Source organism: Oncorhynchus masou, chromosome 24 (genome assembly GCF_036934945.1).
Source record: "Oncorhynchus masou masou isolate Uvic2021 chromosome 24, UVic_Omas_1.1, whole genome shotgun sequence".
In the NCBI taxonomy this organism is placed as follows: domain Eukaryota; kingdom Metazoa; phylum Chordata; class Actinopteri; order Salmoniformes; family Salmonidae; genus Oncorhynchus; species Oncorhynchus masou.
In genome coordinates, this window is record NC_088235.1 from 18,016,099 (window position 1) to 18,030,857 (window position 14,759).

Consider the following 14,759-nt stretch of genomic DNA (forward strand, 5'->3'; position numbering starts at 1 on the left):
CGTCATCAAGCTCGAGACCCTGGGTCTCGACCCCGCCCTGTGCAACTGAGTGCTGGACTTCCTGACGGGCCGCCCCCAGGTGGTGAGGGTAGGCAACAACATCTCCACCCCGCTGATCCTCAACACTGGGCCCCACAAGGGTGCGTTCTGAGCCCTCTCCTGTACTCCCTGTTCACCCACGACTGCGTGGCCACATACGCCTCCAACTCAATCATCAAGTTTGCGGACAACACAACAGTGGTAGGCTTGATTACCAACAACGACGAGACGGCCTACAGGGAGGAGGTGAGGATCCTCGGAGTGTGGTGTCAGGAAAATAACCTCACACTCAACATTAACAAAACTAAGGAGATGATTGTGGACTTCAGGAAACAGCAGAGGGAACACCCCCCTATCCACATCGATGGAACAGTAGTGGAGAGGATAGTAAGTTAAGTTCCTCGGCATACACATCACAGACAAACTGAATTGGTCCACCCACACAGACAGCATCATGAAGAAGGCGCAGCAACGCCTCTTCAACCTCAGGAGGCTGAAGAAATTTGGCTTGTCACCAAAAGCACTCACAAACTTCTACAGATACACAATCGAGAGCATCCTGGCGGGCTGTATCACCGCCTGGTACGGCAACTGCTCCGCCCACATCCGTAAGGCTCTCCAGAGGGTAGTGAGGTCTGCACAACGCATCACCGGGGGCAAACTACCTGCCCTCCAGGACACCTACACCACCCAATGTTACAGGAAGGCCATAAAGATCATCAAGGACAACAACCACCCGAGCCACTTCCTGTTCACCCCGCTATCATCCAGAAGGCGAGGACAGTACAGGTGCATCAAAGCTGGGACCGAGAGACTGAAAAACAGCTTCTATCTCAAGGCCATCAGACTGTTAAACAGCCACCACTAACATTGAGTGGCTGCTGCCAACACACTGACTCAACTCCAGCCACTTTAATAATGGGAATTGATGGGAAATTATTTAAAATATATCACTAGCCACTTTAAACAATGCTACCTAATATAATGTTTACATATAGACTGTACTCTATATCATCTACCGCATCTTTATGTAATACATGTATCACTAGCCACTTTAACTATGCCACTTTGTTTACATACTCATCTCATATGTATATACTGTACTCGATACCATCTACTGTATCTTGCCTATGCTGCTCTGTACCATCACTCATTCATATATCTTTATGTACATATTATTTATCCCCTTACACTTGTGTGTATAAGACAGTAGGTTTAGAATTGTTAGTTAGATTACTTGTTGGTTATTACTGTATTGTCGGAACTAGAAGCACAAGCATTTCGCTACACTCCCATTAACATCTGCTAACCATGTGTATGTGACAAATACAATTTGATTTGATTCCTCTGGGTGCCCTTTTGTCATAGCAACGGGCCACACATCTTGCTGCTCTGATTGCACATTGTGGTATTTCGTCTAACATATATAGGACTTTATCAATGTTGGATTTGTTTTCTTTGTGGTTCTGTGTGATCTGTAGAAAATATGTCTCTAATGTGGTCAAACATTTGGTATGAAGAGCAGCTCAGTTTCCTGTCTTCTCTTGAGAGCCAGGTCTGCCTATGGTGGCCTCTCTCAATAGCAAGGCTGTGCTCACTGAATATGTACATAGTCAAGGACTTTTGCTATGTTAGCTGATTTATTGAAGACTAAGGGCACAGCCCCACACTAACCCCCACCCCACCCGGACCTGGAGCTGGGGAACTGCTGAGTAAGGAGAGTAGGGTGTCGAAGGAGGAGGGGAGGCAGGACGATAGGTGTGTGGAGTGATTTTCTGTTTCCTCGTCAATGTGTCAGCAGAGCAGGGAAATCCTAATGACTGGTAATGGTTGGTAGGTGCTATGGCAAGACGAGGAGGACGAGGATTTGTAATAGTGATAGTTGTATGTATTTGTTTTCCCTCATAATTATGTGAACAGAGGAGGGAGAGGTAATATGCAGCATACAGTATCTTTAATCTCCCTGGTAAATATGCAGCATATCCAGGAGTTACGAGTCTGGGTAAAATCCACATGACATTTGATATCACTGTAGTTCCCTATTGAATACTGTAACCAGGCCACTCCCTATTGAATACTGTAACCAGTTCACTCCCTATTGAATACTGTAACCAGGCCACTCCCTATTGAATACTGTAACCAGGTCACTCCCTATTGAATACTGTAACCAGGCCACTCCCTATTGAATACTGTAACCAGGTCACTCCCTATTGAATACTGTAACCAGGCCACTCCCTATTGAATACTGTAACCAGGCCACTCCCTATTGAATACTGTAACCAGGCCACTCCCTATTGAATACTGTAACCAGGTCACTCCCTATTGAATACTGTAACCAGGCCACTCCCTATTGAATACTGTAACCAGTTCACTCCCTATTGAATACTGTAACCAGGCCACTCCCTATTGAATACTGTAACCAGGTCACTCCCTATTGAATACTGTAACCAGGCCACTCCCTATTGAATACTGTAACCAGTTCACTCCCGATTGAGTTTTCTAAACATTTTTTATTTATTTCACCTTTATTTAACTAGGTAGGCAAGTTGAGAACAAGTTCTCATTTACAATTGCTACCTGGCCAAGATAAAGCAAAGCAGTTTGACACATACAACGACACAGAGTTACACATGGAGTAAAACAAACATACAGTCAATAATACAGTAGAAACAAGTCTATATACGATGTGAGCAAATGAGGTGAGATAAGGGAGGTAAAGGCAAAAAAAGGCCATGGTGGCAAAGTAAATACAATATAGCAAGTAAAACACTGGAATGGTAGATTTGCAGTGGAAGAATGTGCAAAGTAGAAATAAAAATAATGGGGTGCAAAGGAGCAAAATAAATAAATAAATAAAATAAATACAGTATGGAAATAGGTAGTTGTTTGGGATAAATTATAGATGGGCTGTGTACAGGTGCAGTAATGTGTGAGCTGCTCTGACAGTTGGTGCTTAAAGCTAGTGAGGGAGATAAGTGTTTCCAGTTTCAGAGATTTTTGTAGTTCGTTCCAGTCATTGGCAGCAGAGAACTGGAAGGAGAGGCGGCCAAAGAAAGAATTGGTTTTGGGGGTGACTAGAGAGATATACCTGCTGGATCGTGTGCTACAGGTGGGAGATGCTATGGTGACCAGCGAGCTGAGATAAGGGGGGACTTTACCTAGCAGGGTCTTGTAGATGACATGGAGCCAGTGGGTTTGGCGACGAGTATGAAGCGAGGGTCAGCCAACGAGAGTGTACAGGTCGCAATGGTGGGTAGTATATGGGGCTTTGGTGACAAAACGGATTGCACTGTGATAGACTGCATCCAATTTGTTGAGTAGGGTATTGGAGGCTATTTTGTAAATGACATCGCCGAAGTCGAGGATTGGTAGGATGGTCAGTTTTACAAGGGTATGTTTGGGAGCATGAGTGAAGGATGCTGTGTTGCAAAATAGGAAGCCAATTCTAGATTTAACTTTGGATTGGAGATATTTGATATGGGTCTGGAAGGAGAGTTTACAGTCTAACCAGACACCTAAGTATTTGTAGTTGTTCACGTATTCTAAATCAGAGCCGTCCAGAGTAGTGATGTTGGACAGGCGGGTAGGAGCGGGTAGCGATCGGTTGAAGAGCATGCATTTAGTTTTACTTGTATTTAAGAGCAATTGGAGGCCACAGAAGGAGAGTTGTATGGCATTGAAGCTTGCCTGGAGGGTTGTTAACACAGTGTCCAAAGAAGGGCCAGAAGTATACAGAATGGTGTCCTCTGCGTAGAGGTGGATCAGAGACTCACCAGCAGCAAGAGCGACATCATTGATGTATACAGAGAAGAGAGTCGGTCCAAGATTTAACCCTGTGGCACCCCTATAGAGACAACAGACCCTCCGATTTGACACACTGAACTCTATCAGAGAAGTAGTTGGTGAACCAGGCGAGACAATGTGGTGATTGACAGAGTCGAAAGCCTTGGCCAGATCAATGAATACGGCTGCACAGTAATGTTTCTTATCGATTGCGGTTAAGATATCGTTTAGGACCTTGAGTGTGGCTGAGGTGCACCCATGACCAGCTCTGAAACCAGATTGCATAGCAGAGAGTGTGTGGTGAGATTCAAAATGGTCGGTAATCTGTTTGTTGACTTGGCTTTCGAAGACCTTAGAAAGGCAGGGTAGGATAGATATAGGTCTGTAGCAGTTTGGGTCAAGAGTGCCTCCCCCTTTGAAGAGGGGGATGACCGCAGCTGTTTTCCAATCTTTGGGAATCTCAGACGACACAAAAGAAAGGTTGAACAGGCTAGTAATAGGGGTGGCAACAATTTCAGCAGATAATTTTAGAAAGGAATACTGTAACAAGGTCACTCCCTATTGAATACTGTAACCAGGTCACTCCCTATTGAATACTGTAACAAGGTCACTCCCTATTGAATACTGTAACCAGGCCACTCCCTATTGAATACTGTAACCAGGTCACTCCCTATTGAATACTGTAACAAGGTCACTCCCTATTGAATACTGTAACCAGGTCACTCCCTATTGAATACTGTAACTAGGTCACTCCCTATTGAATACTGTAATCAGGTCACTCCCGATTGAATGCTGTGGTGGCAGGTAGCCTAGCGGTTAGAGCGTTGGGCCAGTAACCAAAAGGTTGCTGGATTGAATCCCAGAGCTGACTAGGTAAAATTCTGTCATTCTGCCCCTGAACAAGGCAGTTAACCCACTGGTCCTCGTTAGGCCGTCATTGTAAATAAGAATTTGTTCATAACTGACTTGCCAAGTTAAATTTTAAAAATGTTTTACTGTAACCAGTTAATTTAGGACTTTTCCAAACTGACAATAACAATAGTATTTTAAAAGATTAAAACCTGCGTTAGGGTTCACTGCAGGCATAAATTAAGACATTTGTCATATATATGTTCAGAACTTTTGTGAAATAGCACAGTTACAAATAGAAATCAAACTGAATGGACATCAGAAATAGGGTAAGGACTAAAAACAAACAGAAAATAGCTATTGTGGAATAGACTGTGAATGTATAGTGTGTATAAGATGTATAGATTGAAGTGTTTATTAGTTTACTCCAATTGGAGGATCGGCGGTAGGGTTTGCCGGGGAATAATAATAAAGGTATATTCTTTTAAAAAGTATGTATGTATGTATGCATGTGTGTATGAATATATACAGTGTGGAGAACAAGTATTTGATACACTGCCGATTTTGTAGGTTTTCCTACTTACAAAGCCTGTAGAGGTCTGTTATTTTTATCATAGGTACACTTCAACTGTGAGAGACGGAATCAAAAACAAAAATCCAGAAAATCACATTGTATGATTTTTAAGCAATTCATTTGCATTTTATAGCATGACATAAGTATTTGATCACCAACCAACCAGTAAGAATTCCGGCTCTCACAGACCTGTTAGTTTTTCTTTAAGAAGCCCTCCTGTTCTCCACTCATTACCTGTATTAACTGCATCTGTTTGAACTCGTTACCTGTATAAAAGACACCTGTCCACACACTCAATCAAGACTCCAACCTCTCCACAATGGCCAAGACCAGAGAGCTGTGTAAGGACATCAGGGATGTTGCAGAATTCATGTCTTACCCCCCATACACACATCATGTCTCACCCCCCCATACACACATCACCCCCCCACACACATCATGTCTCCACCCCCCCCACACACACACATCATGTCTCCACCCCCCCCCCACACACACACATCATGTCTCCACCCCCCCCACACACACACACATCATGTCTCAACCCCCCCCCACACACACACACATCATGTCTCAACTCCCCCCACACACACACATCATGTCTCAACTCCCCCCACACACACACACATCATGTATCAACCCCCCACACACACACATCATATCTCAACCCCCACAAACACACACATCATGTCTCAACCCCCACAAACACACACATCATGTCAAAACCCCCCACAAACACACACATCATGTCTCCACCCCCCCACACACACATCATGTTTCACCCACCCCACACACACACACACGTCTCCACCCCCGCACACACACCATGTCTCTCCCCCCACACACACATTGTCTCACCTTCCCACACACATCATGTTTCACCCCCCCCACACACACACCATGTCTCACCCCCCCACACACACACCATGTCTCACCTCCCCCACACACACACATCATGTTTCACCCCCACACACCCCACACACACACCATGTCTCACCCCCGCACACACACCATGTCTCACCTCCCCCACACACACACATCATGTTTCATCCCCCCCCACACACACACACACACGTCTCCACCCCCTGCACACACATCACGTCTCACCCCCGCACACACCATGTCTCTCCCCCCCCCCCCACCCACACACACACACACACACACACACATACAATGTGTAATTATTTATGTATTTAACCTTTATTTAACCAGGAAGTCCAGTTGAGAAAAAGTTCTCATTGACAACTGCGACCTGGACAAGATGAAGCAAAGCAGTGCAACAACAACAACAACACAGTTACACATAAACAAACGTACAGTCAATAACACAATAGAAAAATCTATGTACAGTGTGTGCAAATGTAGAAGAGTAGCGAGGTAAGGCAATAAAAGGCCGTAGAGGCAAAATAATTATAACTTAACATTAACACTGGAGTGATAGATGTGCAGATGATGGTGTGCAAGTAGAGATACTGGGGTGCAAAAGAGCAAGAGGATAAATAACAATATGTGGATGAGGTAGTTGGATGGGCTATTTACAGATTGGCTGTGTACAGGTACAGTGATCGGTAAGCTGCTCTGACAGCTGATGCTTATAGTTAGAGAGGAAGATATGAGTCTCCAGCTTCAGTGATTTTTGCAATTCCTTCCAGTCATTGGCAGCAGAGAACTGGAAGGAAAGGCGGCCAATGGAATAGTTGGCTTTGCGGATGACCAGTGAACTGTCACAATATATACAGTTGAAGTCGGAAGTTTACATACACCTTAACCAAATACATTAAAACTCAATTTTTCACAATTCCTAACATTTAATCCTAGTAAAAATTCCCTGTCTTAGGTCAGTTAGGATCACCACGTTATTTTAATAATGGAAAATGCCAGAATAATGGTAGAGAAGTTTACATACATTCAATTAGTATTTGGAAGCATTGCCTTTAAATTGTTTAACTTGGGTCAAACATTTCGGGTAGCCTTCCACAAGCTTCCCACAATAAGTTGGGTGAATTTTGGCCCATTCCTCCTGACCGAGCTGGTGTAACTGAGTCAGGTTTGTAGGCCTCCGTGCTCTCACACACCTTTTCAATTCATAATTTTCCTACCTCATGATGACATCTTTTTTGTTAAGTGCACCAGTCCCTCCTGCAGCAAAGCACCCCCACAACAGGATGCTGCCCCCCCGTGCTTCACGGTTGGGATGGTGTTCTTTGGCTAGCAAGCCTCCTCCCGTTTTCCTCCAAACATAACGATGGTCATCATGGCCAAACAGTTAAAATGTTGTTTCATCAGACCAGAAGACATTTCTCTAAAAAGTATGATCTTTGTCCCCATGTACAATTGCAAACCGTAGTCTGGCTTTTTAATGGCGCTTTAGGAGCAGTGGCTTCTTCCTTGCTTAGTGGCCTTTCAGGTTATGTCGATTATAGGACTTGTTTTACTGTGGAAATAGATACTTTTGAACCTGTTTCCTTCAGTATCAGCACAAGGTCCTTTGCTGTTGTTCTGGGATTGATTTGCACTTTACGCACCAAACTACGTTCATCTCTAGGAAACAGAACGTGTCTCCTTCCTGAGCGGTATGACGGCTGCGTGGTCCCATGGTGTTTATACTTGCATACTGTCGTGTCTTTACTATCATTAAATTGAAGACTTCGTTTTTATCAAAGATCCTCTGTAATTAGTATTACACGATCAAACGGATTAATCATGTAACTGTAATTAACTAGGAAGTCGGGGCACCAAGGAAAATATTCAGATTGCAAAGTTATAATTTCCTAATATAACCTTTCAGATATTTCCATATCTGATCAATCTTCTTCTGATTAATGAATTATTTATTTTACCTCACGTTAGTCTCATTCCAAACGTTGTAAATTGTTATCTGCACGAACACAGTCTAAACTATCAGTCTTTTTTTTCTTTTTACCTTTATTTTACTAGGCAAGTCAGTTAAGAACAAATTCTTATTTTCAATGACGGCCAAGGAACAGTGGGTTAACTGTCATACATCAATTGTCTTAAAACATGTATTTATTAACTAACTAAACAATCACAGAAGTGCACACACAAACAAACAAAGTAAGGGCCTGTCCCAGACAGATACTTCACTGATCTTTTATACTTTCTCCATAAATGTTGTTCGGACCTCAAGTTCTGTGAGGTGGAAGACATTCCTTTGTTCTCTATGAAAATTCACTCTGTGTGGCCATGAGGAGATTCTCTCCTCAGGAATTTACGACCTCTCTCTGACCACAGCAGTCTGGTTGTAGGAGCAGAGAGCGGGGGATGGTGCTCGCTGTACCCAAAGAGGGCAACTTCATGACAATACTATTGTTTGTACAGATGAAAGTGGTACCTTCAGGCGTTTCAAAATTGTTCCCAAGGATGAACCAGACTTGTGGAGGTCTACAATTTTTCTTTCTGAGGTCTTGGCTGATTTATTCTGATTTTCCCATGATGCCAAGCGAAGAGGCACTGAGTTTGAATGTAGGCCTTGAATTGCAGGTAGGCCTTGAATTCCAATTGAATCAAATGATGTCATTTAGCCTATCAGTAGCTTTTAAAGCTGTTTAAAGGCACAGTCAACTTAGTGTATGTAAACTTCTGACCCACTGGAATTGTGATACAGTGAATTATAAGTGAAATAATCTGTCTGTAAGCAATTGTTGGAAAAATTACTTGTGTCATGCACAAAGTCGATGTCCTAACCATAACCCTAACCCTAACCAACTTGCCAAAACTATAGTTTGTTAACAAGACATTTGTTGAGTGGTTGAAAAACGGGTTTTAATGACTACAGCCTAAGTGTATGAAAGCTTCCAACTTCAACTGTATATGTAATGTCTCACACACACACACACACACACACACACACACACACACACACACACACACACGTCTCCCCCCCCCCACACACACACACACGTCTCCACACACACACACGTCTCCCCACACACACACATAATGTCTCCCCACACACACACACACACCCCCCTCCCCACACCCCCCCCCCCCCCACACACACACACACACATTGTCCTGCCCTGTACACACACACACACAGAAACAGCAGCCCCTTAGTGAACTTTCCTCTCAGGGTTAGTGTTTACACACACACCATTTGGGACACAGAGTGTGTTCACTGGACATAGAGGTTGTCCTCCCTATTACTGTCCTGTCCTACAGAGAGATCTTTTATTTTTGTACTGTAGTGTTTTCCTTTCTGATTCATGGAAGTCATTGTATATTATTCCATCATCTAAAGACCATCGCCCAAGAACTGCCACATCCCTCCCTACTGTACATTGGTTTTGTTCAATTGTTGTTGTTTTTTCTTGTGTCTTTGAGACTCTGCTTGTAATAAAAAGCGCTATATAGAATACATGTAGTGTTATTACTATTATTATTAGTAGTAGTAGTACCTGCATTGTGAACAACATTTAAACTGGGTCATCATGAAGTAAATGACATTTTCCTTAACTCATCTCTAGTCAGCAAACTGTATACACTCTATTGTGATGCCATACTCTATTAGCAATGTTCATTTTAAAATGTATCTTGGATCCCCTCTCACTGCTTCCACCATGGCTCTCTCTCTCTCTCTCTCTGTCTCTCTCTGTCTCGTCTCTGTCTTTCTCTCTCTGTCTCTGTGTGTGTTTGTGTTTCCCCTCCAACAAGTTAATTCCTCACAGGCACAGTTATATATTGTGAAGTGAGTATTTCACTGATCATATTTTCTCTGTGCTGCCTCCACCTTGGTTCTCACTGTTTCCCCCGTCCCTCCCTTCTCTCTCTCTCTCAATTTCAATTCAATTTAAGGGGCTTTATTGGCATGGGAAACATGTGTTAACATTGCCAAAGCAAATAAGGTAAACAATAAAAATTAACAGTATACATCACACATACAGAAGTTTCAAAACAATAAAGACATTACAAATGTCATATTATATATATATATATATATATATATATATATATATATATATACAGTGTTTTTACAATGTACAAATGGTAAAGGACACAAGATAAAATAAATAAGCATAGATATGGGTTGTATTTACAATGGTGTTTGTTCCTCACTGGTTGCCCTTTTCTCGTGGCAACAGGTCACAGATCTTGCTGCTCTGATGGCACACTGTGGAATTTCACCCAGTAGATATGGGAGTTTTTCAAAATTGGATTTGTTTTCAAATTCTTTGTGGATCTGTGTAATCTGAGGGAAATATGTCTCTCTAATATGGTCATACATTGGGCAGGAGGTTAGGAAGTGCAGCTCAGTTTCCACCTCATTTTGTGGGCAGTGAGCACATAGCCTGTCTTCTCTTGAGAGCCATGTCTGCCTACGGCGGCCTTTCTCAATAGCAAGGCTATGCTCGCTGAGTCTGTACATAGTCAAAGCTTTCCTTAATTTTGGGTCAGTCACAGTGGTCAGGTATTCTGCCGCTGTGTACTCTCTGTGTAGGGCCAAATAGCATTCTAGTTTGCTCTGTTTTTTTGTTAATTCTTTCCAATGTGTCAAGTAATTATCTTTTTGTTTTCTCATGATTTGGTTGGGTCTAATTGTGCTGCTGTCATGGGGCTCTGTAGGGTGTGTTTGTGAACAGAGCCCCAGGACCAGCTTGCTTAGGGGACTCTTCTCCAGGTTCATCTCTCTGTAGGTGATGGTTTTGTTGTGGAAGGTTTGGCAATCGCTTCCTTTTAGGTGGTTATATAATTTAACAGCTCTTTTCTGGATTTTGATAATTAGTGGGTATCGGCCTAATTCTGCTCTGCATGCATTATTTGGTGTTCTACGTTGTACACGGAGGATATTTTTGCAGAATTCTGCGTGCAGAGTCTCAATTTGGTGTTTGTCCCATTTTGTAAAGTCTTGGTTGGTGAGCGGACCCCAGACCTCACAACCATAAAGGGCAATGGGCTCTATGACTGATTCAAGTATTTTTAGCCAAATCCTAATTGGTATGTTGAAATTTATGTTCCTTTTGATGGCATAGAATACCCTTCTTGCCTTGTCTCTCAGATTGTTCACAGCTTTGTGGAAGTTACCTGTGGAGCTGATGTTTAGGCCAAGGTATGTATAGTTTTTTGTGTGCTCTAGGGCAACAGTGTCGTGATGGAATTTGTATTTGTGGTCCTGGTGACTGGACCTTTTTTGGAACACCATTATTTTGGTCTTACTGAGATTTACTGTCAGGGCCCAGGTCTGACAGAATCTGTGCATAAGATCTAGGTGCTGCTGTAGGCCCTCCTTGGTTGGTGACAGAAGCACCAGATCATCAGCAAACAGCAGACATTTGACTTCAGATTCTAGTAGGGTGAGGCCGGGTGCTGCAGACTTTTCTAGTGCCCGCGCCAGTTTGTTGATATATATGTTGAAGAGGGTGGGGCTTAAGCTGCATCCCTGTCTAACCCCACGACCCTGTGTGAAGAAATTTGTGTGTTTTTTGCCAATTTTAACCGCACACTTGTTGTTTGTGTACATGGATTTTATGATGTCGTATGTTTCTCTCTCTCTCTCTCTCGCTCCCCCGTCCCTTCCTCCATGTTTGTTTCTCTATTCAAGGAAGAGAAGGGTATTTCCTGTGGACTTGTTGCTTTAGACTTCCTCCAATGCAGCGTGGGATTTCCCTTCATGAGAGCAAAGACTAAGGTATGGCTCCTAACGGTCATGGCAAAATGGGTATTGACTAAGGTATGGCCCTTCATGGCAGAATGTTTCAAATCTGACTAAGGTATGGCTCCTAAATGTTTCTAAGGTCATGGCAGAATGTTTCTAAGTATCTGTTTCTAATGGCAGAATATCTGACTAAGGTATGGCTCCTACCGGTCATGGCAGAATGTTTCTAAGTATCTGACTAAGGTATGGCTCCTACCGGTCATGGCAGAATGTTTCTAAGTATCTGACTAAGGTATGGCTCCTACCGGTCATGGCAGAATGTTTCTAAGTATCTGACTAAGGTATGGCTCCTACTGGTCATGGCAGAATGTTTCTAAGTATCTGACTAAGGTATGGCTCCTACTGGTCATGGCAGAATGTTTCTAAGTATCTGACTAAGGTATGGCTCCTACCGGTCATGGCAGAATGCTTATAAATATCTGACATGTTTTGTTGTTTCTACATTTACACTGAGTGGAAAAAACATAAGGAACACCTTCCTTACATTGAGTCACACCCCCTTTTGCCCTCAGAACAGCCTCAACTCTTCGGGACATGGACTCTACAAGGTGTCGAAAGCGCTCCACAGGGATGCTGGCCCATGTTGACTCCAGTATTTTCAACAGTTGTGTTAAGTTGGCTGGATGTCCTTTGGGTGGTGGAGCATTCTTGATACACACAGGAAACTTTTGAGTGTGATAAACCCAGCAGCGTTGCAGTTCTTGGCACTCTCAAACCAGTGCTTGTGGCAACTACCCCTCCCCACACATACTACCATATCCCGTTCAAAGGCACTTAAATATTTTGTCTTGCTTATTCACCCTCTGAATGGCACACATCAAATCACATTTTATTGGTCACATGCACATGCTTAGCAGATGTTAATGCGAGTTTATTGAAATGCTTGTGCTTGTAGTTCCGACAGTGCAGTAATATCTAACAATTATCTAACAATTCCCCAAAAACGACCTTATACACACAGATCTAAAGGGGTGAATGAGAATATGTACATATATGAATGAGCGGCATAGGCATGGTGCAATAGATGTTATAAGGTACAGTATATACAGATGAGATGAGTAATGTGAGATGTTAACATTATTAAAGTGGTATTGTTTAAAGTGACTAGTGATCCATTTATTACAGTGGTCAGTGATATCAGTCTAGTTAGTTAGTGATTGCTGTTTAGCAGTCTGATGGCCTTGAGATAGAAGCTGTTTTTCAGTCTCTCGGTCCCATCTTTGATGCACCTGTACTGAACTCGCCTTCTGGATAGTGGCGGGGTGAACAGGCAGTGACTCAGATGGTTGTTGTCCTTAATGATCTTTTTGGCCTTCCTGTGGCATGTAGGTGTGTAGTGCTGTAGGTGTCTTGGAGGGCAGGTAGTTTGCCCCTGGTGATGCGTTGTGCAGACTGCACTACCCTCTGGACAGCCTTACGGTTGAGGGTGGTGCAGTTGCCGTACCAGCCCGACAGGATGCTCTCGATTGTGCATCTGTAAAAGTTTGTCAGGTTTTAGGTGACAAGACAAATTTCTTCAGCCTCCTGAGGTTCAGTTTGTCCGTATGTGTACACCGAGGTACTTAAAATGTTCAATCTTCTCCACTACTGTCCCTTCGATGTGGATAGGGGGGTGCTCGCTCTGCTGTTTCCTGAAGTCCACGATCATCTCCTTTGTTTTGTTGACGTTGAGTGGGAGGTTGTTTTCCAGACACCACACTCCGAGTGCCCTCACCTCCTCCCTGTAGGCTCTCTTGTCATTGATGGTAATCAAGCCCACTACTGTTGTGTCGTCTGCAAACTTGATGATTGAGTTTGAGGCGTGCATGGCCACGCAGTCATGGGTGAACAAGGGAGTACAGGAGGGATTGAGCACTCACCCTTGTGGTGCCCCAGCGTTGAGGGTCAGCGAAGTGGAGATGTTGTTTCCTACCTTCACCACCTGGGGGCAGTGGAGGTGATATGAACCTTGACTAGTCTCTCAAAGCACTTCATGATGACAGAAGTGAGTGCTACGGGGCGGTAGTCATTTAGTTCAGTTATCTTTACCTTCTTGGGTACAGGAACAAGGGTGGCCATCTTGAAGCCTTTGGGGACAGCGGACTGGGATAGGGAGCGATTGAATATGTCTGTAAACACACCAGCCAGCTGGTATGCGTATGCTCTGAGGACGCGGCTAGGGATGCCGTCTGGGCTAGCAGCCTGGCAAGGGTTAACAAGTTTAAATGTCTTACTCACATCGGCCACGGAGAAGGAGAGGGGGGTGCAGTCCTTGTTTGCAACCCGCCGTGGTGGCACTGTATTATCCTCAAAGCGGGCAACGAAGGTGTTTAGTTTGTCTGGAAGTGAGATGCCGGTGTCCTTAACGTGGCTGGTTTTCTTTTTATAGTCCTTGATTTCCTGTAGACCCTGCCACATATGTCTCGTGTCTGAGCCATTGAATTGCGACTCCACTTTGTCCCTATACTGACATTTTGCTTGTTTGATTGCCTTGCAGAGGGAATAACTACACTGTTTATATTCGGCCATATTCCCAGTCCTCTTTCCATGGTTAAATGCGGTGGTTCGCACTTACAGTTTTGCGCAAATTCCGCCATCCATCCACAGTTTCTGGTTAGGGTAGGTTTTAACTCCTTGCGTCGAGCAATCCCGGATCCGGGATCCTATTTATAGCCTCAAGCTCATTAGCATAACACAACGTTAACTATTCATGAAAATCGCAAATGAAATGAAATAAATATATTTGCTCTCAAGCTTAGACTTTTGTTAACAACACTGTCATCTCAGATTTTCAAAATATGCTTTTCAACCATAGCTAAACAAGCATTTGTGTAAGAGTATTGATAGCTAGCATAGCTATAAGCC

General features: G+C 43.5%; 1 protein-coding gene across 1 annotated transcript in view; it reads left to right on the top strand.

Annotated features, from left to right (window-relative positions):
* Positions 1 to 14,759, top strand: part of LOC135511874 (integrin alpha-9-like) — a 201,312-nt gene that overhangs the window by 115,149 nt on the left and 71,404 nt on the right. The window contains 1 exon segment of the mRNA XM_064933377.1: positions 11,802 to 11,888. Coding sequence (XP_064789449.1) covers positions 11,802 to 11,888 — 87 coding nt within the window.